We start from the raw sequence: 22,684 nt of genomic DNA, 5'->3' as shown, positions 1-22,684 counted from the left end.
TTCTTGAGACTCACACATGGATGTAGTTTGGCCTTTCACTTTCCCTCTGACTCACTCAGTGGTCTTGTCACTTTATTCCTCTGCTGTGACTCACTGTGATCTGTTAAAACTCAACATCTTTTCTGCTTCATCACTGCTGACGCTCGTAACTCTGCCGCTTGTGGTTTTAGCGGGATATTATTCTCCACAAGACGACGCTGATGTAATTTGATGGCAAACGTTCGGTCAGAAGCAACATGGTGCTCCAGACATATCACCCACATGTCAGGGAGTAAAGAGGATGTGATAAGTGAAGGAGAAGGAGGGGAGAGGCAGACGCCGGAAGATAGGGAATCACAACAGAGGCCAACCGTTTTGTTGAGGTATTTGTGTCAAGTACAGGCCCCGGAGCCTTGGTGGGGTGGTGTTTGGTAATTTTACACTGCGGGATGGTTTACATATTTCATTCATGATAAGACCTTTAACGGCTATTTCAGAGGAATTCCCCAGCCATTGCTCACTGACGGGAACAAGCAACAGCGGTCTGGGAGGGAGGTGGTGCCCGCTATGATGTCACGACACAAACCGACTCGTTCCCACAAATCTACTTGCCCACCTATGCCACCTCTGTCCTGCCTCCCTCTGCCCTTGTGAAAGGACTGTTAGTTCTGCTTGGCTGCAGCCTCTTTGTGGCGGGGCTATTACTGGCCGAGCCAGACCGCCACTGGCTGGAAGGGGTGTGAGACGTCTCAGCGCCGTGTGTGTGCGCACGCGTGTGTGTGTTTATGTGTGTGTGTGTGTGTGTGCTGTCTGCTGTGCGGAAGCTGTGGCCCCTTGCAAGCTGCTTGTTTCCTAGTGTGTGCATATTTGTGTGTGTGTGTGTGTGTGGGTAGTAATTTCAAAGAGGAAACAAAACTCTTGTGTGGTAATCAAGACAAAGAACTTCCCCTAAAGGCATGTTGGGATTGCTGTCATCCCACTCAGTACTCATGGTCAGCCGCGAACCAAACCAGCCAGCATTAGGCCAACAGGGAAAGCCAAGACACACACACAAGAAGTCTTAGCTCTAACCTTCAGTCCATTCACTAAAACAAGGCTGAAAACCTCAGCTTATTGACCCAACCATAACCATTAACAAATCAAAGACACCTCGACTGCAGCCCAGGCCAACTCCTGTTGTTCCCAGACACATTTCTCCTATCATCCGCTATTCTTTCCCCTTTCCCCCTTAAAGGGAACAGATCCATATGGCCAAAATCCATATATAACTCAACTGCTTCTTCCACAATTTATTCAACAGCTGTCCACACCCCAGGTCTCCCATAGAGTGTTTTCTACATTTGCTACAGATTGTTTTTTTTTAAGTAGAGTCTCCTCTGAGGGTCAGTACACGTGATAACTGCTTAGTTTTGCTTCTCAGTGCTTTATGTATAGTACCCTGGAGCAGAGTGCGTTCACCCTTTTCATATGCATTTTGTGCCAGATATAGTGATAGACATGCCCTTTAGCCTGATAGACGTCCCTCGCGCTCTCTGTCACTGCCCTAATCTTATTGACCATCTGACGTTAAGGAAAGGGTGTGCTTTCAATGGAATGCACACATGCTTTAAGTAGCCTCGCTACGCACCCGCACAAACGCGTACATGAATGCATCTTATGTGCAAATGTGCACCTACACGAGCACATTTGTCATGACCTCACCCAAACATGCTCGCTCACAGCTGGAGCGGTGTTGCTGAGGACACTGAGATCACGTTTTTCATCTGCAAATATTTAGCCAGAGGGTGAGACAGCAAGGCGTGCAGGCGGCAGATGCAGGCCCGCTGGCTTGCCGCATGCCTACGCCCCGGCTTCAAACCATGGTGTGAAGTTCCCACCGAGCGTTTCTTCCAGGTGACCCTGTCTGTGCCTTTTGGCCTGGACCTCCTCCCAGACCTGCTCCACAGTCCTCACACACGCTGACACACACACAGTGAACAATGGCGACTTTCTCAGCTGTAACTGCTGGTGGGCGCCGGGCCAGGCCCCCACAGCTTATGTGAGAGGGACGGCCCTGATGTGTCCCCTCGCGGAGCAACTTTATAAAACCTGAGGACAGACCAGAAACCCACGGAGGGCAGCTGGACTGAGACAGCTTTGTTCTCCTCTGACTTGCTTCCAAAGTCAGTCAGTGAACAGAACTCACATTGTGCGCTTTTTCCATGAGTAAACTCGGGTTGTCAACACAGCGTCCTCTGCCTGGCTGAGCCGCTCTGGTTCGGAGAAAGACTGCGCTCCTTGTATCCGAGCTTAAAGGGAAGAAAAACCCATTTAGAAAGGAGGTGTTTTTCTTTCTTCAACGAGCTGCTGAGATGCCAGGAATATGCATTGTTTACAATAGAAACTATTCTGTGGTAATGAAGCAATTTCCGTATCCCATCTCTTCCAGACCAGCGCCAGGTGTGTGTACCTGTGTGTGTGTGTGTACGTGCTTGTGACTATGTATGTCGTTGCAGGTTGTGCATTGAGGTCAAAGGTTTCCCATTCTTTGCTATCTTACAATTGTACAAGAGCACATGTTGCCTGATCTGCAGAGGGAATTTATCGCGCATACCAAATCAGGCCTTTTGTGTTTGTGCAAGCTGGAGTATGGCCACCATTGTGATATGAAGATTGGTTCTGTGGTTGCTGACTCACTAATTACAGCCACTTATGCTCTGAGATAGAACCCAAACAGCACAGGATAAAACCCATTTGCTGCTGACTTTTTCCATCCTCTCCGTCTGCCTATTGTGCCTCTAAATGTGCCCGCTAGAAAATGATATTAATTGGACCTGCAAGGGTCTGGACCATTTCCACGGATAGATACAATTCTATTCATTTGAATGACAATGGTATGTCTGCCAGCTGCTTTTCCCAGCGCACTCTCACCCCAGCTATTATCGCAACTGAAAGAGTAATCAGCTTTCTCTGGGACACATACAATACACAGAAAGTGTTTTTCAGTGCAGAACGTTGTGCAAGATCGTCCCAGGGCATTTTCTACGGCTTTAAACAGCGTGAGGTTTTCATATGCAAAACCGGTCTTCAACTGAGCAGCAGCAGACTGCATTAGACTTTATTGGAAGTAAAACATTTGCTAATCAGAGCTTCCAACTGAAGTTTATTTAACTCCAGCATAGGAATTAGGCCAAGAACCGTTAAAAGGGTTGTAGCCTCCCTTAATTCAGGGGTTTTTCCCCTCATTTTCTATGACACTATTCAGCTACGGAGTTTATCAATGAGAGCTTTGTGGTGGCCCTCACTGTTCCCAGGTTGCTTGAGTAAACAGTACAGTACAGATACCTCACACTTTTGCTGTATTTATCTGGAGCCAGAAAAATTCAACGTTTCCCCTATCCTCAATTTCATCTGTCAGAAATCTTACCCCCACCCGCCAAAGTACAGCAGTCACAGTCTTACGGCCCCTCTCCGCAGTGTTTATTCTAGGCCAGGTAGACATCAAATGGCTAGTTAACCACAAGGCCGGCAGAGCATCAGGTCAGACCAGAGAGTTCGCCTTCTAAAGATGGAATGGATGAGAACGTACAGTACAAGAGGTCCCGCTCTGTTGAGTCGGGGACTTGGCAGAGCAGGGCCATTATCAAGGGGATCAGAAGTCTGGGCCCCCGAACTCTGCTCACCAGTTCCAGTTTCCCCATCTGGTGGCAGAACCAAGAGGGATCCACTTACAGGTCTTCAAATGTCAAGGATGAGGCACATCCTCTGAGAGACTTGTGTTGCACAGCGGAGCCAGCACCAGTCTGGTAAGACCATCAACAAAACTCAAGCTTCTGGAAACACCACAAAAAAAAAAAACTCCGAGCACTGTTACGCAACGCCGGCCTGTATCATTCCCTCTCCTCAAAAACCATATGTATGCAAAGATTGTTCAAGTGTTCTGCACAACAAAATCATGATCCACTTGATTTAACATTCTGAAAAGGCTGTCAAGTGTCGACATGTTTCCTCCTTTATATGTTGGTGATTAAACTAGTCGATGCTGCCTTTCCACTCTTCCTCTCAGTTGTCAAAGTGTGTGTGTGTGTGTGTGTGCGCGTGTGTGTGTGTTGGTCTTTCAGCAGAGGATCTGGGAAATGACTTAGTGATTGACCATTATAGGACGGGACGTGAGTCTGCTCTCCTGCGGCCCCTCTCCTCTGCCTGCACTGTATACATTACAGTGACACTGAGAACCAAAATAAACACGTCCCTTTGGTTTGGGTAATCCAATCTTTGTAAGGTAGCTACTGTTCTCATACAATGTCTGTACAGAGGGGCGCTCCACTTTTCTTTTTCCTGAACAGGCTCCAAAATACACCCCTGAACCCCTTGCCCAGATTTCCAGTGCCCCCGCACCTCTTTCCCACCTAACAAGGGGTATCGGAGCTATTATGTTGGCTCTGGCAAATGAATAGACAAACACATCCTGGTATGCTAAGTGAAGGGGAGATTCTAAACTGGCAAGAAGAAAGGCTCTGTTGAAAGTTGGCTGGTATTAATGACTGGTTTTAGAGCGTGAGGGGCTGTTTGGATTGTGAGCCAGTCGAGCCAGGCTGGGTGGGATCAGAGGCGCGTAGACAGGATATGCAGAGAGCCTTGTCGTGTCTAGAGCGCCGCTCTCACTTCTCTGACAGGATGCTGTAAAGCTGTCACGGACTGAAGTGGGGATCTGATGACTGTGCACAGAGTTTGTGTTGGGTGACTGTGTGAACTCAGCTTTTAGACCGTAACACGAGTAGCGCTGTTCTAAAGTGGCTCAACTGACACTACGAGGAGGTGGCAAGCCCTCACACACACACACGCACACACACACACACACACACACACACACACACACACACACACACACACACTTATGCAACCCCTCCTTCCTCTAGGAGAACAGTGTGGGCACTGTCAGAGCAGTTGAAGGTGGAGTTATAGAAGAAGAAAAATTAAAAAAATGTCAAACCTGTGTTGTTGTTTGTTTTGTTTTTTTGCACGTTCTATTTGCTGCATACCCACCCGCATCTCACTGTGAACATGCATGCATATCTGTGTGTTTCAGAGGAGCTGAGGTGTGCCGGGGTGACGTGTCCCGCCCTGCAGGTGCCCTCCTGCCCCCACGGTTCAGTCCTGACCAAGAGTTACACGCCCCCTGCTGGTTGCTGTCCCTCCGTACCTCCCCAGTGCACTTGCGACCTCCGTGCCTGCCACAAGCCCCAGTGCCCGAGCGGACAGCGAGCCGTGTCGCTCAGCCAGGCCAGCGGTCAGCCAGGAGACTGCTGTGATGTCTTTGAGTGCCAGAAAGGTGATTACACTGAACTGCACAATACACATTCTGTTTCGATTGGTCTCCCGCTGGGGGTAGCAGTAGCACAGTTGGTGTGAGATTCATCGCCTTTGAGGAGGCAATTATTTTCCTCGGAGTAAGGCTTTCCTCCCTGCTGACCAAATGTCCACAGATGAAAAGGAAAGTTGCTGATTGGATAATTACTTTTGGGCTGTTTATCAGGCTTGGCTGATGCCTTCCCGGGGTGGAATGGTTCCAAAGCAATTTTTCAGGGGTGTAGCCGCAAATATTTTTATTGCTTAAAGGGTTATTAAATATAATGGTTCTTTCTAAGGCGATGCTGTTCTGAAATGCACTTGTGCACCATTTTCTCACCAGGTGAGAAAGAGACATAAGTAATACAGGAAAGGAGAAGCGAGAGAGAGCAGATGTTGATTGTACACACACACACACACATACACACACACACACACACACACACACACACAGGGAGACTTCAGCGCTCTCTGTCAGAGGCCCAGAGGCAACCAGGAGAGTCAGGAAGGCAGGGAGGGGACCTGTGGTATTGGTCTGTTTACTCTGCGCTCCCAACAAATATTCGCTGTTTTACCAACAGAACAAATTCCCATTCTGGCCCCTCCACATGTATAAATGAGTGCCGTGTCCCGGAATTAATGGACTTAACGAGCGCAGTGACCAGAAAAGTGCTTAGGCTACGAATTTGCTCAACAGAAGTGCAGTGTCAAAGGGTTCCTGTCTGGTCACACATCCAAAGGGAAAAGGTTCAACAGTTCATTGATGGGAATGCTTTTTATGTGCTCCAGTCTGCCAGTGGGGAGGGTAATCGAGTCCGGCAGGCCAGCGGGGGCTGAATGGCAGCCGTGGGGGCCATGGGATCAGTGTTTTGATAACAAGTGTCTGCTGCTCTTTGGGCCTGGGGCTTGATGCCTTTTGTGCTGCCCCCACTGTCTGTTAGGCCTGCATGACTGCGCGCCGTGTCAGAAAGCTCCACAGACAGGGACACGGACAAGGACACGCACTGGGCCCCCCTAGTCACCTCCCCGGTCCTGCAGAGGCCCCCCAAAAGTACTAGCTACAAATACTGTAACTTAGACATACAAGCTGTAAGTTGCTTTCAAATACCATACCTATCCTGTAATGGAACGCACTTTAACACGGGCCCCTATTGTCTCCGAGTGTCAGGCTTGGACTGATTAACTTGTTTCCATTGCCCACTTGGCGGTGGGCTCATATTTAGCCAGGGTCAGTGTGTGCAGTGACAATAAGCTCCACCTGTGTGTTTTGGCCTCCATCGACAATAGACTCTTTCCACTGTTGGCTGGAGAGCGGCGGTATCTGGGTGGCAGAGCAAACCTGGCAGCCACCGTCCTGACCTCACGTCATCTGATGTTACAGATGATCCTGATGTTTATCAACACTTTAGCTGGCACATAACTCTGCCCTGGATACAGAGCAGGTTCAGCGCTGCACATGTTCCTCTGAGATTTAGCGCCAGTGTTGAGCAATAAGGCTGAGATCACCACACTAATCATTCTCCAGGAGCTCAGCTTGAGTCTGTTATAAACACGCAACAGCCGTGTCCTTGTACATTGATGAGTGGTTGTGTTAGTGACATAAGCTAAACTCGTATTTCTACGTTGTCAACTGATCTGTCTGAACTGATCCAAAGTATCTCTGTAAAGTTGATTTTAATGAATCCCATCATTATTAATCTGAAGACAAAGTCACATTCCCTCTGTTGTTTTGCTTTATTTGCCTGTAAACCACAAGAAGCGCCAGCATGACAGTCCATTATGAACGATTTAGCCAGGCTTAGGGTCGATGTTTTATGGCCCATCCATCTCCACATCCAATCCTCATCTCAATTTAGAGAAGACTGAACATCACAAAGCATGACTGGAATTTAGACTCAGTGCCGCAAGTTGTTTTAGGGATTACCATTAACAAACACTGCGGAAATCACATGTGAGCATCCCCTCATGTGACTTCCTATTGCTTCTGTGAGCGTTAAAAAACGTTGCCGTGCCTTTTGATTTCGGCCAGCTAAAGTGCTTATTGCATTTTCTCTGCTTGGTTTTGCTGCACGCAAAGCAATGGTGGCAGGAATACTGAGTGAGAGGGGGGGGGGGGCAGAAAGAATGGAGCAGAAAAGAGGAGGCGAGGAGGAGAATAAAAAAGATGAACAAATCCCCACTCCGCTTTCAACTCCCTTGACCCACCTGCTTTGTGTTAGGGTGCAAGCGCTGGTTGTCAGGAGGCTTGGGGTCACCGGCGCAGACGCTCAAAGGTATGGCATACAGATGCCGCTGCACTCATTTATGGAGCCCCACATCTGGTTGCATCTACGCAGTACATTTAGTGGCTCAACTAGTGTAGCTGCTCCTCTGTGAGTCTGGAGACTTTCTTACATAACCACATTGCCTCACTTCCCTCATGCCGGAGTGTGTTTGATGAGAAAGTACTGTGTGGTTATTTAAGATCTTATGATGTTAAGTCACCCCAAACCACTGTGGTACATTTGAACATGTGATGTAGTATTACTATTGAGATGTCGTGCCGTAATCTTCCTGTTACTTTGGCCACAATACTAGCATCATTCATTTTGGACGATTGATCACTTTTGGTTCATTTTGTATAAACTGCAACTGAGGATGTTTATTATAATTTTTTTTTTTTTTTTAGCTTTTGTTTGTCTTTGTTTTTCTTTTTTCCACACACAGAAACACACACAAGAACTCAAACACCTCAAGTGTACTATGAGCAGGTCAAGGTTTTCCCGTACGTGTTTTGGCTTTACCAGATCAGTTTTCTACACACAAGATCAGACCTCGGTTTCCCGGCAGTGCTGTAACTAAGCTCATTTTATTTCATAATAGGTTTAATGCAGTTAAAAGAGGTTCTAAGAGCTTGAATTCTTTTGGAAAAGGCAGACCAGAGCGCTGATTCACTCCACCTGCCACCAGCACACTGAGCCCAGATTCTGCCAAAATCCTCAGACCCACTACTGTTTTCTTTTACTCGTCACTGCAAGAGTCCAGCGCCTTTTCAAGACTTGATAGATCCCTGTGAAATCCCTGCTCACGGACTTGGCCTCATTGTCTGATAAATGCCATTCCACCTCACAGGCTTAACTTCAGCCATCAGTGTCTACCTCAGCACCATTTGGTTCGGATAAACATTTCCATTGATAGCAGAAAATGAACGGATGTTGATGAATCTGTAATTGAATGTATACAGTAGCGATCAGCCTCTCGCTGATCAAGCTTGACACTTGTGATGAAAAGCACATTTCTCTGTCATATAGTCATGAGGAGACGGATCTGGTATTAATCCCTGCCAAATGTGAAGGACACCTGACAGAGCACAGTTCCCTCGGAGTGTGTTGAGCATTATCTTCCCCACATGATGTCCGTTTTAAGGTTGACAGCGTCTGTCTGATTTTGATTCGTCCTCTCCTTGTTCTCTCTCCTTAGTCTCTCCCAAGTGCGTCCACAATGGAAAGGAGTTCTCCGAGGGAGAGGTGTATCGCATGGACCCCTGCTGGCTGTGTCAGTGCAGAGGAGGAATCTCCTTCTGCTCCAAGGCAGAGTGCGCTGAGCTGGATTGTGAAAACTTCTACATTCCTGAGGGCGAGTGTTGCCCCGTCTGCATAGGTACACGTGCTTTCTTTACTATTTTGCAAAAGATATGGCGACTTGATTCTTCGTTTTTGCCCAACATGACCCAGTTAACATTGGGAGATTCTGATTCACAGTTAGGTTTCTGGGGTTTAAGCCACTGGTGATGTGGCATACAGAAGGCCTGTGCAGCTAGTTGCCAGTGTGGAAAGTTGATGCAGGAAGAGGAGAAGTGGAATCAAAATCCACCTTGCCTGACACTTACCTCCAATAACCCTCCCTTAATGGCTTCCTCATATAACCAGCTTCGACAGTTGTTAACATACCTGGCATACAAGAGGCGCACTAAAGAGCCAGCCAGGGATTCATTTCCACTGGGGAGACTGAAGAACATAAAAACCCTCTTTTTAGAGTGTACAGCTTGGCTTTGTAATATCTGGCTCTGGCTTAATAGTGGGGACCCACTTGCAAAAAAACACATGTGCTCGAAGCCAGGTAGGGAGCTCCGGTACGTGCACTTTGGATTGTTTAAAAAAATTTAAAAAAAAGGGGGGGTTGCAGCGCATATGGTGACCACATTACAGTATGCCAGAGGCTTGAGGATGGAGACGGTAGCCAGCTTTGGCCTCTGCCTGCGTGGCTGCACTTGATCGGGCGCATGCGAGAGAGAGAGAGAGAGAGGGAAGAAGACAAAGAGCGAGGTTGCAGAGGAGATCATGTTAGGTCAGCGTTGGAGGTACACCTGGAATGTGCAGGCATTTAGATGGTATGGAATGCTTTCATCTTTTTTTTTTCTTATGGAAAGCTGCTCGTACTTACTGCACGGCTCACTGCAGAGAACATTGGATGGAATTACTCTAAATCTGGATTAAAAGATCTATGTAGGTTACCTGGTTGTGATTATACCTAAAGCTGCACTAATCAATATTTCAGAATTACAATAGATCAGTGTGAAGGGGTTGCAGTTCTGCTCATCTCTGCAAAGTGCTTTAGCAGCTAATGATTTTAGTTTTACAGCCTACAGCTTTACTGATTTGGTTCATTCTTACCAATAGCATTACAGCAGGGTCAGGCAGCTGTCTTTAGCTTTAGCTTTGTACGCTACATGGCCAGCACAAAACATCAGACAAAGTTAGCAACTAGCTGGTGAACACAGTGGAGCGTTTAGCAGCTAAAGAGGAAGACGTTTCTCTTAAGAGTTGATGGAGACCAAACACAGAGCTAAAAGGAAAGTGAATATTGGACTAAGATTTATCAGGTGGCCAGAAACACAAGACCAAATAAATGCAAACTATGTCTGTTAGACGTGTAGATGCCAACACATTCTAACACACATAACAAATCTATGAAGTAATAACAGGTCAATGCTGTGTTTTTAGCATCGCCATTGAATGCAGGTTTAATTAAGAAGTGATTTACCACAAGAGACCTCATCTATTATGTCGAGGTATGGCAAGCTTGATGTGGAACTACTTTTTTTTTTACACTGGAAATGTGCATAGCATCTTTCGTACAAGACTGTTTGACTTAGCCTCTGATCTGTCAAGTCTTTGAGAATTAATTAAGTCTGATCTTGGCTTGGGTTTGAAGACAACACATTTTTAACTGAAAGCAAGCTGAAAGAAGCTATTGAGTAGCATATGGGAAGTGTAGGTATCTGGAGTAGTGAGGAGATTTTAAAAAAAGCCTCTGTTGCATCAATGCATTCAATCTTTAATCTTACAAGTCTCCCACCTTCGTGGAAGTGAAATGCTAAAATCCTGGAGTGACCCTTTAAAGTTGCAATGTAAGGGGGCCATGGTACAGCATATGTGAGGTGTGCAGTGAGAGAGAGAGAAAGGGGGTGAATAGGAGAGAGAAAAAGAGATCCTGTTCAGGTTAATGGCAGCCAGATGGATGGAATCTAAGCAGCCAAAACTCAGCTGGGATCAGATGGGGCAAATAGGACTCCTGTGCAAAGTATACAGCACCCTCTCTCCCTCTGAAACACGTTCAATAAGCCGCACTGGACACGTAAACAGACAGAAATAACCCTTTCACACCGACACACAGAGAAAATGCTGAGACCACCCTCTAACCTCTTTTGCCAATAAATGGTGCAACAAAAACAATTAAAACTGTTTATTGTAAGTGAGGGAAAAAAAGGCTTCCACAACTGGGCTCAGGCATGATACGTCCCCTCATGCTGAGCAGAATGGCTGCGCAGATTGGCTTTTAAACTGTCAAACTTTATGGTTCCTACTAATGGCTACAGATCTAAAAAAGTGCTTTCTTTGCTTTGGAGGGAGATTTATGGTATCAAACACTGACCTCGCCATTGACCTCAGTGGTCACAGCTGAAATTCTCATGGATGAGTTCAGGCTTTTAGCTAAAGGGTGAGTGGACACCGTGGAGACCAGCAGTTATGAATGTCATCACCATCGCTGTGTTTCCAATTATTAAATCTCTCTCAGGACGACAGCGATATCCCAAACCTCATCGTGTCTCATTTCAACTTTTATCCCTACATATGTTGTTGCAAAGTCGAGAGCCTCTCCCCACTTATAAATGTAAATAAGTCATCCAAATTTCAAACATGTTCTCTCCCTTAGCTCTTGGTGACAAGCCAGTTTCAGTATGATGTTAGCCCCCTCATGGAGTATCCTACTTCCTTCAGCCCTGCTCTCACTGTGTCTCCTGCTAATTCATTTACAGTAGAGAATATTGTGTATGTATACATTGGACTGTAGGTTTTGGGTGTAACTCCAATTCATGGTTGCCAAACTAAAAGTATACATTTGACTTGGCTAAAGAATCAGATCAAAGATTCTCCTCTTCTCTCACTTTATTCCTTACCCCACCATGTTGTACTGTTTCCTCTCAGATGTGGAGTTACTATCGATGGACAGCACTAAGGCCAGCTGCTGGGTGAATAATAAGCTCAGAGCTCATGAGGAGCAGTGGAAAGAGGACGACTGCACCTTCTGCCAGTGCGTGGATGGAGAACCGCACTGCACAGCCATGGCCTGCAAGCAGAGCTGCCAGAACCCTGTCAAGATCCCCGGAGAGTGCTGCCCTTTCTGTGAAGGTAGAGGGAGTTGTGTTGGTGTTCAAACCTTATATTTTATATTCATTGTATCTAATGTATCGGTCATATTTATAGAAAGTGCACATTAGCCCACATACCACATGTAGGAGGCTCCTGCAGCTTTGCTTCAGAGGCCGTGTTGCCATGGGCTCATTAAAGGGGAGGCCACAGAGCATTCTTCAAGCTGCAGGGTTCTTTGTGTTCCTTTATTACCCTTGCCCGCCAAAATGAGACCCACCTGTTTGTGTGTGTGTGTGTGTGTGTGTGTGTGTGTGTGTGTGTGTGTGTGTGTGTGTGTGTGTGTGTGTGGGTGTGGCTGCGGTGTGCTTTTAACGCAGGAAGGCTGCATAATTGAAGTGGATCTTTTTTTTTTTTTTTTTGTGAGCGTAATTAGTTACGGCTCGTTGGCCTGCTCCTCCCACTGAACGTGGCGAGAGACATTTGACGGGAATAAATATGGTGCATGTACGTGTGTGTGTGTGTGTGTGTCCTGGTTTTATTGTGGCTTCTCAATAAAGCTGGCCCCGATTCAAGGTGGTCTGGGCAGTGCCAGAGTTTGACTTCAGTCCAGGGGACACCGTATGAACGTCACTGGTAATCCCAGAGCTAAAACATTAGACACATTCAATTTATTAATGGGAAACAGTTCCACACAATAAGCCAGAGAGGTATAATCCCCCTTTACAGTGCGACCCACCCTGGTGTAATTGCTCTACATTTATCTTTAATTACTGTTTACTCCAAAATAAGAGCGGTGTAAACAAGTAGCTATTACAGTTGGCACAAAAAAGCATAGAAGAGGTATTACACCTGAAGGGATCTTAGCGCAAACCGGGAAGAATTTATAACAGGATCATTTGTTCTTTGTTTCATACTTTGATTACTGTGGCTCTCATGCAAAGCTCTCACCCTCCATCTTCTCTTTTGTTCACCAGAGCCTTCTTATGAAACAGTTAGCCCCATGCTATGTCCTCCCCTGGAAAACTGCTCACTGTCAGGGAATGAATGCCCCTATGGTTTCCAGCAAGACAAAAATGGATGTCTGCTCTGCCAGTGTCTCAACAGTAAGTCGACTTTCCTCACTCTGTGTTGGACCTAAAGGGTTAAAGTTCCAGAGAGGGAGAAGCATGAACACGATAAATTTCCTTTGACGTGCTGCCTCTTGCAGTTTTGCATTAAAGTGCTGGACATACAACACTGTATTTACCTGTCATGTACGTCTGCTGTCAAAAAAAAAAAAAAAAAAAAAAAAAAAACCCGCAACCACTTGGTTTTGACATGTTCATATTCATCACCACATATTTGCATCCATGACTACAGTCTTTGCAAGGTTCTCTGTCACAGGAATGTTCCTGTGAAGCAGCCCCATAGCAACTCATGCCTTTTTCTTTTGATGGATTGTTGTGCCCATGATCAGATGACCTCTCCCTCAACTCTTTCAGATGACTCCTGCCCCGAACTGGGAAAATACTGTTCCTTGCAATGCCCGATGGGATACGAGAGGGACGATTTTGGCTGCGAGGTGTGTGAGTGCAGCATCCCCATGCCCAAGTGCCGACCTCTGACCTGCACTAAGACCTGCCCTTATGGATACGTGTAAGTACACCCAGTGACCCCGTGGGTTTCTCATCCCTCAAGTATGGCTACGCTCATTTGTCATCCGTGTTTTCAGACTGTTTAAAGGCATCTGTGGCTGTCAGTGACATAACATGCAGATACACGAAGAAACTATACATTTTGCTCTTACATACTTATAAGACAGAGAAATCTAAGCGGATGGTAAACTTCTGTAAAAATCTGTTGTGACAGTGAGAAGTGATCATTTTCATAATGATGATGAATGAAGTTTTTTTTTTTTTTGCCCAGTCATCCCCTGCATTTAAATTACTATGTTTTAGATAAGTACAATACAGCAAGAAGAACAATACTTATATTATCAAGTGATGATCAGAAGCCAGTGCCTGTTTAGTCACGTTCAAATGGAATCACTACAGGCTATTGCAACAGAAGTTTTGGGCCTACCTCGGTGGCCAATCCCAGGTCTCCATATCTGCGTGTAAGAGTGTGTGTGCACGTTTGTGTGTGCGAGTGATTCACTGTGCGGTCCACACTGGCCTCTCAGCCCCCTGCAACTCCTCTCCTCCTAATCCCATTTAACCCAATCAAACATCTGGAAGCGCTCTCTACTAGGACGCTTGGTCCCCAGGCACCCCTCTCGTTTCATAAATCATCACCCCATCTCAAAACAACGATCAAAAACACATCACGACAAAAGCGGCCTTTATGAAACGTATACAGTTGGGATTCTTCTGGTACCTCAACCATGCTCTCTGGAGCCACGGCTCAAGATGGGCCCGATATGTCTGCGTAGGATGCCAGAGGAGAGGAGAGGAGAGGAGAGGAGAGAAGAGAAAGGGGGAATCCTGTGGGGAAAAGACGAGCAGGAAGTTCTGGCTTTATCCTTCATAAGCAGCTGTTTAAGTCCACCCTCAGAAGTCTGATATCCTCTGAGAGTTTGCCAGCCTTCCAATGCAGATCTGTCTGCTCACACAGGAACCCTGCATGCAGCCACCACAAAGAAACAAAAGGCACAAAGGATCACTGTGTTTATACTGGTTGTATTGATGACATCCTGTGAGCACTGTAATGTACATAGTCAGAACTGAAGCTGCGGGAACCGTGTAGAGAATGTTTACCCGTTGTGCCGAACACTCCTCTCGTGTGTTCACAGTCCCGGTGACGGACATTCTCAGGGTGGTTCTTACGACTGAAGTTGTGTTTTTATGGGACATTTGTGTGTTTTCCATCCTTCATAGCTCAAAATCATCACTGTGACCACACGGGTCATGAATGGCATTCTTCTCGCCATCACGGTTGCGGCGCACTGGAAATTGTGCCGAGCCAGCAGTCCCAGGGCCAGGGGCCCTGGTGCCTCCCCAAGCCCCTCTATCCCCCTGGAGCCCAAAGCGCTGCTTGGCATTCCACACACCATCTTTAAACAAAGCCTTGCTCTAAGGTCGCAGCACTCTCTGTCTCTGTATTTGTACAGTGAGACACTGGCCAACCCCTCACAATGTTGTTTCAAAAGCTGTTATTGCTGTTTCAGCATAGATAGGGTCCTCTGTTTGCTGAGCCTGACATGCTCTGTCCACTTTATGAGCCACGGCAACGCTCATGGGGTCGAGGGCTTCTTTTATTTACGTCACCCTGGAAGATGAAGATGAATAGAGTAATTACCCAGGCCAAATGAGGCCACTGCTTCATAAAATAGGTATCATCACTTACCTGGAGGGAGAGACGGAAAGGGAGCTGGAGAAGGAGAGAGGTATAGATACAGGTCATTCTTTCATCTGGGTTTGGACAGTTTATCAACCTGCAGCTCATCCATGTTTTATTAGGCAGATAATTGGATCCAACTGGTCTATTTCCAGCCTCTGCCGCTTCTGCCCTTTCTACCACTCTTCCCTCTGTATGTGAGAATATCCCTTTAACCATGCTTTGTCTGACAACTGAACTCAAGTGTCTTCTCTGGTCATCTTAGTAAAATTGGCCCTTTTTTTAAAATTTTTTTTTTAACAAATCAACCATCATCTTAGACATGACCATCAAAAGGCCTCTCTCTCTCTCTCTCTCTCTCTCTCTCTCTCTCTCTCTCTCTCTCTCTCTGTCTCCGTGCTTTTCTGTTCTCCCCAATCAGCATGCCGACATTAGTTCTTATCTGGCCCCTGCTCTTGTGTGCTTTTATATGTCCGCCAAAGGCTTTTGGACCAGTAAGGATGGCAGCAGGGTGAATTGAAAGCATCTGAATTGGCTTTAGATTTCTCCTTTTGGAGTCTTTCGGGTTGGTATGATGTGCAAACCACAGGGATCTCACGTGTTGGCCTTTTATTTGGCCCTCTTCAAAGGCAGCTAATATAGAGAGGGGAAAGCAGGTCCAGATGTTGATTATGCCAGACTAGAGCATCTGGGTCTCTGTATCACAACACCATGTTGCTCCGTAGCCTTCTCCTCATCTTGGACACATTGCAACTTTAAACTCTGTTTCTGTGGTGTTGTTTACTTTCTAACATACTCATACTCACATAACTGCGTTTAACACGTGTGTGCTTGTTGCTCTGCAGGAGGAACAAACATGGCTGTGAGATGTGCCGCTGTGTCAAGTGTCCCCCCTTCACCTGTGACAAGCACTGCAGCGACGGCTACCGACAGAACCGGAAGGGCTGCTCCATCTGCATGTGTAAAGGTAACGAAGCGGTTGCATTTTTTTTTTTTTTTTTTTTTTTGCAGCCTAAGGTCAAATGCTTGGTTGTCATTCTAGTGTATATTCATGGTCTCCAGAGAATGAGCCCTGCTTGATGTTGTGCGCTCTTGACCTTTCATGTACCACCAGACCATAACGCACATTCATAGATTAAATGTGACATTTACCGAACATGCTCCCTAAAGGATAAACCTTATCACAATATACTTTAGCAGTTTAAAGGGCAGAGGATGGAGGGAGATTGTTGAATTTCTGCCACTAAGCCGCAGCTTTGATTTCCTGTGACCTTTTGCTGCTCTGCTGTGGAGACTTTTATGTCTGCTTGTTTGAGTTTTTGTCTGTGTTTAGTTTCATCCAGGGTCTGTGTGCGCAGCTCTAATTAGATTCCCTCAACCCTTAAGTTTAAAGCAAGTACGCAGATGCCATATTTATGCTCTGCCACATTTTATGTGATGTGTTTATTTTGCCAGTTTAGCGGTATTATAAATATTTCAGGCTCAAATATACTCATGGTTTTTCTTATATAGTGAGGTGATCAGTGCAGCTTGCTCCTCATCTCCACAAACAGAGAGACACACACAGGCCGGTACCGCCTGCAAATAAACCGCTGTTTGCCTGATTTTGAAACTCTTGGATCAGTCTCTCTGTAGACTCCTAAAATATTTAAGGATAGGAAACTTTTTTTGGAAGTATGATTTTTTTTTTTTTTTGTGTGTGTGTGTGAGAGAGACATCTGCATGAACTGTGCAGCGTCGTACAGTTCACTGTTGTTCCAGATCCCATTTGATCCCTACAAGCTTTAAAAGCCATGCTGAGTTTAACACCTAGTTACTGGCGAGTTGGGTTCTTCATAAAGTGAATGTGTCCCTCATCGACAGCCTTTTAGTTTTTTGTCACTTGACAAAAAATTGCGGAAAAAGTTTTTTTTGTTGTTGGAGCATAAATTGATTATTGGGAAATAAATGCACAATAAAGGAAGATCAAACATTCCTGACTCATAAATGCTCCAGCATATGGAACCATAACCGGTGAGCTCTCACTTTAACCTCTAATGAAACTGGACTTAGGACAATAATACTGACCCTTCTCACTGTAAATTTTAGATGTGCTCAATGAAATTTCCATAGTTAATTTACAAAGCTTCTTTCCATAACAGGCTTCTGTTGCTTTTAAATGTTTTTTTTCACAGCTATTCCACAAGTCCTTAGTCCTACTGCAGTAATGTCTGTGCTTTCATGTTTGTGTCTCCAGAAAGTGGTCATGTCCCAAGCACCACTGCCCCGGCCCCAATGCCCAACTATTGCCTCACCTCCAATGGGCACCGATACGAGGAAGGTGATGGCTGGCACGACGGCTGTCGTGACTGCTACTGCCACTCTGGACGGGAGATGTGTGTGCTCATTTCATGCCCTGTACCCAGCTGTTCTCATCCAGTCGTCAGGCCTGACCAGTGTTGTCCTACATGTGAAGGTAGGTCTCTGCAATTTAAACATGACTATTTTTTTTATATCAAGTATTAAAGGATGATTCCTGGTTACTACAAATTAGGTCATAGTTTTGGTTTCATTCCTATCAGTAATAATACACTGTGTTCACCAAGTTAATTCTTGGAATACAGTGACATTGCTCAAAGGAAGTCTAATGGGGGAAGAAACACAAGACGAACAGGTTTAGTTTTTATTTTTGAAGAGTAGATGGAAGAGAGAATCACTCCTCAAGCTATTCATTACATAACATCCACTCCAGTTTACTGACTGGCTTTATGGTTTCTCCACTGACCATACGTGTTGTTAGTTGCTCACACACCGTTTCCTTGTGCAATGAGGGATCATGGCGTCATTATGGCTGCACTCACTTTCATGACTTCTTGAAAGCAATCCTGCTGCACTCCCAGATCTCAGCATTTACACCTTGTGAGTACAATTTTGTCATAACCAATAAAAATGGCATCCAAAACTAAGAAAATAAGTAGTTTTAATAAAGTGGAATAATCGTTTAAAAAGACAAAAAAACAATCTATCATTGGTTTAAGTTCAGTTTAAACACGTTGACCACTTGAAAATTCTTTCAATATACTGAATGAAGCGCCAGCATTCAATAGATCACATGCGTGCGCACACACACACACATACGTACGCACGCGTACACACATCTGGCACGATACAGTTCACGGTCACCTAAACAGCTCATTCAACCTGAGAGCTTTGGATCATTAGCTGGCTTTTAGGCCTCAGACATGCCGGCCACTTCAACCCGCAAACACACAGTCTCTGTCTGTTTCTCTAAAAATGGAAGGCACACTGATCCACACCCACACTTTTTTATCCACAACCCCTCCAACTCATGCAGGATATTTATGGAGGAGTGACTCAGTTGGCTGTTCAAATATTTAGGAGTGAAAGAATGTCTACAACCTTCAGAAGCTACACACACTTTGCAGTCAGGGGACAACAGGCTAACTATTTGCAGATGTCTGCTGTTCCGCTGGACAGAGATGTTTTCAAATAAATTAGTGTCAAAACATAACTTGGACACCATCCCTACACCGCCCGAGACTTGTCTTTTAATGGATAGTGGTCTCCCATGCATCCATCAATGACTATGTTTACTCTGAACGTCTTTGTTCCCCTTCATCATGTAACATGTTTTGTTAAGAGCTGAATGTTTGTTTGGCACTGAAGATACTCAGACCACAATGTGAATTTGAAAGCAGAAGACAAATGATCGTTTCCTTTTTTCTTTTTCTTTTTCCCCTCTCGACTCTGTTACTGTAGATGAGTCAGGCAGCGGTCAGCCAGAGGGGATGGACATGGTGGTGTGCAGAGCACCTGGGGGGGAATTCTATGTGGAGGGGGAGACCTGGAACCTGGACGAGTGCACGCGCTGCACCTGCAGGAAGGGACGTGTCCTGTGCGACACTGAAGTGTGTCCCCCGGCTCTCTGCCAGACACCAATCAGGAACAAGGACACCTGTTGCCACGTATGCCCAGGTAACATAAAAAAATAAATAAAAAAAAGACCAGGCTGTAGGAAAGAAGGGGTCTAATCATTTCAGGCTAACGAAGGGGTTGTCAGAAATTGGGGTAGTAGGAGGAGACATATAAAGTTGTTTTAATGTGCTATCAGCATGTGGCTTTGGAAGGTCTTGCATGTTGCGCTCTGTCGGGCAGTTTTATGTCAGGCACACAGGCTCATAAAGAAACCAGCCAAGACCGGTTGGGTTTACATAGTGATCCTCCAGGCAGGCTGCAGCACATGTGGACTGCTTTCACCCAGCGGCCCACAACGGAGGTTCGTCCAACTCTAAATTTTTGCAGGAAAGGCAAGAATGTAACTAATCTCGCCGCATCTGTGCCGTGCTCATAGATATGGGAATACACTCTGACACAAATGTCAAGGCAAACACAAAACCACACGCATATTTTATTTAGAACTGCACCCAAACACTCAGGTCTCTCTCATACACTTAAAAACAACATATCCCAAGCACTCCCAAGCATGAGGCCCACAAATCAGCAATGCATGACTGCGCTTGAGAGCTGCTCCTTGGGAATGCCGGCCGGCCTTATCGCTGCATCTCCCCTCACAAAAGCAGATTGTCAGAGGCCGGCCTTTGATATATGTATGGGCCTGGTCACCAGGAATGTGGAAATAAGACACATCTCACTGACAGGCCCTATGATATATGGGTACAGTAGGGTAGGGGGTGTGTGTACATGCTAATTAAGTCTTTGGTCATGAGAAAGGCCATAGATCTCAGGCCTGCGCAGATCTGATGAGAGAGTGAGATAAGGTCTGAGGCTGAGCTGACATCTGCCATATGGAGTCACTTATGTTTGTGTTTAGCATACAGTAAAGCATCCTAACTATAAAGGCCAAGTAACATTTGTGGATTGAGATGTTATACAGCAGGGTTGAATGCAGGAGTCATGTAGACTCAAGCATCTCCATGTAGTTATATGCAAGTCAGACTAAATTCGGTTTTTCCTTTTTGAATATGGTAACACTCTACATGTTAAACTGTAGTATTAGTTAGAAAATAGGCTGGAACACACCTCCATGTCTCAGCTTAACTTTTCATGACTAACCCTATTTCTGCCTGTGTGGTACCGCAGAGGAGACACTGAGCCCCTTGCTGCCAGTGAACAGCAGCCAGCAGGAGTACTGCATAACCAGCGATGGCGACGTGCTGCTGGCTGGAGACTCCTGGAAGGCGAACGCCTGCACCAGCTGCACCTGCAACAACGGCACCATTCAGTGTTTCTCTCAGCGCTGTCCGGCTGCCAACTGCAGGGTGCCCGTCTTACGCAAGGGCCAGTGCTGCCCACACTGTCTGGGTGAGTATTTTGGTGTGTCCCAGTAAAGAGAGCTGCTTTGTGCCAAAGTTTCCTTTGGACTCAAGTATTTTTATTGTTCTAAAAATAAATGAAAAATCGAGTTCTAAATGTGGATTTTTTTGCATACTATAATGTGGTTTATGTAACATCTCCACATACCAAGAAGAACTGTCGCAGCTGTGCAAAACTACCATTCTTATTCTTTATATAATAAATGGTACCAGTGGAACAAGGCACATGCCTGATGTTGGGAAAGTTATAATTCCTAATGCTACATGTCAAAAAGAGGGAGTAACTGAGAAAATGTCAGACTGAATGTGTGTGTATGTGTATGTGTTTGTTCATTAGACCTAGCCACTGTGGCGCTACATGGGCAAACATGACCATTCGTAACAACATTCCATGTGACATGCACACACAGTCCACTCAGAGTGAAAACATTCCTCGAGCATCCGCACATTCACACGTGTTTCCTGTCCCCGGCTGAATCAGCCTGCAACACTCTCTCTGTGGCGGCACAGGAAGGCAAAGCTCCGTGTCAGCTTTTCCTATAGAGGAAAACCTCAGCATAGGCTCCCATTGTTCACTCTGACATGAAGCCGTTTCCCCGGACCCTTTTGTTTTTGTTATTTTCCCCAGTGGAAAACAGAGCTTTTTACGTAATGCCTTCACAAAGCACTACAGTGGAAGTTAAGGGGACAGTTCCTATAAACACAGCTTATCAATTGAGACACCAGGGAGTTCATACACTAACTCACAGTGAGATATGTTTATACACCAGTCATACTGTTCATAGTCGTAATGGATCTAAATCCTGTCTAAACAGAAATTACAACGTCCGTGCCGGTGATGGTGTCTACCAATGCCCCCAAGACAACAGTTACTGCTACAGTGGAGAGTGCAGTGTGGATCACCACTGTCACTGTGCCCCCCATCATCGCTGAAACAGGTACCTGCTTATTAAATCACCACCTTAATTAATCACAACCTAGTGGGCCATCCCTCCACACAGAGGCCAGAGTGTACCCAGAGAGAACCCACGCAGGCACAGGGAGAACATGCAAACTCCACACAGAAAAGCCCTGGGTTCAAAGCCAGTACTTTCTCACTGTGAGGCAACAGTTCTCACCACTGAACAACAGTGCCGCCCCATAAATAAATGATGGTATAGCAAGACTTAAATACATCAAAGTATAGTAAAGCATAAAAACATCATGTAAGCATAAGGCATAAAAGTTATAAAAACGTCATAGTATACTAAGGCATAAAATGTCAGAAAAACTTCACAGTATAGTAAGGCCTTAAAAACATCATAGTATAGTAAGGCATAAAAAGTCATAAAAATTTTATTCTTTCATTCATTCAATCTTTATTAGGGACACAGCTCATGGGTGGGGGGGTCCATAGAAAAAACAACATACCAACAAACAACACAAAAAAACCATGAAATTTACTCCAAACAAGAGACATTCCACATTACTCAGACATTTGCATACAGGCTACAACGCCAGTGGTTCCACAATCTTGATTAGAATCTGATGATGCTGCATACAAATATTAGTATAGTAAGGCATAAAAAGTAAAAAAAAAAAAAAAGTCATAGGATAATAAGGCATAAAAATCACAAAAACGTCATCGTATAGTAAGACTTAAAAACGGCCTAGTAAAGTAAGACATAAAAAAGTCATAGTTTAGTAAGGCATAAATATCATAGTATAGTCTGACATTAAAAGTAAAAAAAAAAAAAAAGTCATAGGATAATAAGGCATAAAAATCACAAAAACGTCATCGTATAGTAAGACTTAAAAACGGCCTAGTAAAGTAAGACATAAAAAAGTCATAGTTTAGTAAGGCATAAATATCATAGTATAGTCTGACATTAAAAGTAAAAAAAAAAAAAAAGTCATAGGATAATAAGGCATAAAAATCACAAAAACGTCATAGTATAGTAAGACTTAAAAACGTCCTAGTAAAGTAAGACATAAAAAAGTCATAGTTTAGTAAGGCATAAATGTCATAGTATAGTATGACATTAAAAGTAAAAAAAAAAAGTCATACTATAATAAGGCATAAAAACATCATAGTATAGTAAGGCATTAAAAGTAAAA

At 45.1% G+C, this 22,684-nt stretch overlaps 1 protein-coding gene across 1 annotated transcript in view; it reads left to right on the top strand.

Moving 5' to 3' along the window:
* Positions 1–22,684, top strand: part of crim1 (cysteine rich transmembrane BMP regulator 1) — a 36,533-nt gene that overhangs the window by 7,456 nt on the left and 6,393 nt on the right. The window contains exons 4-13 of the mRNA XM_022750045.1: positions 5,048–5,290; positions 8,767–8,946; positions 11,775–11,978; positions 12,914–13,042; positions 13,421–13,574; positions 16,100–16,221; positions 17,491–17,709; positions 19,014–19,229; positions 20,355–20,576; positions 21,403–21,525. Of these exons, the coding sequence (XP_022605766.1) occupies positions 5,048–5,290; positions 8,767–8,946; positions 11,775–11,978; positions 12,914–13,042; positions 13,421–13,574; positions 16,100–16,221; positions 17,491–17,709; positions 19,014–19,229; positions 20,355–20,576; positions 21,403–21,525 (1,812 nt within the window). The remainder of the gene's footprint in view (positions 1–5,047; positions 5,291–8,766; positions 8,947–11,774; positions 11,979–12,913; positions 13,043–13,420; positions 13,575–16,099; positions 16,222–17,490; positions 17,710–19,013; positions 19,230–20,354; positions 20,577–21,402; positions 21,526–22,684) is intronic.

The sequence above is a fragment of the Seriola dumerili genome, unplaced genomic scaffold, assembly GCF_002260705.1.
Source record: "Seriola dumerili isolate Sdu_G_001 unplaced genomic scaffold, Sdu_1.0 BDQW01000149.1, whole genome shotgun sequence".
NCBI lineage: Eukaryota > Metazoa > Chordata > Actinopteri > Carangiformes > Carangidae > Seriola > Seriola dumerili.
This window is presented reverse-complemented; position numbering and strand designations above follow the sequence as displayed.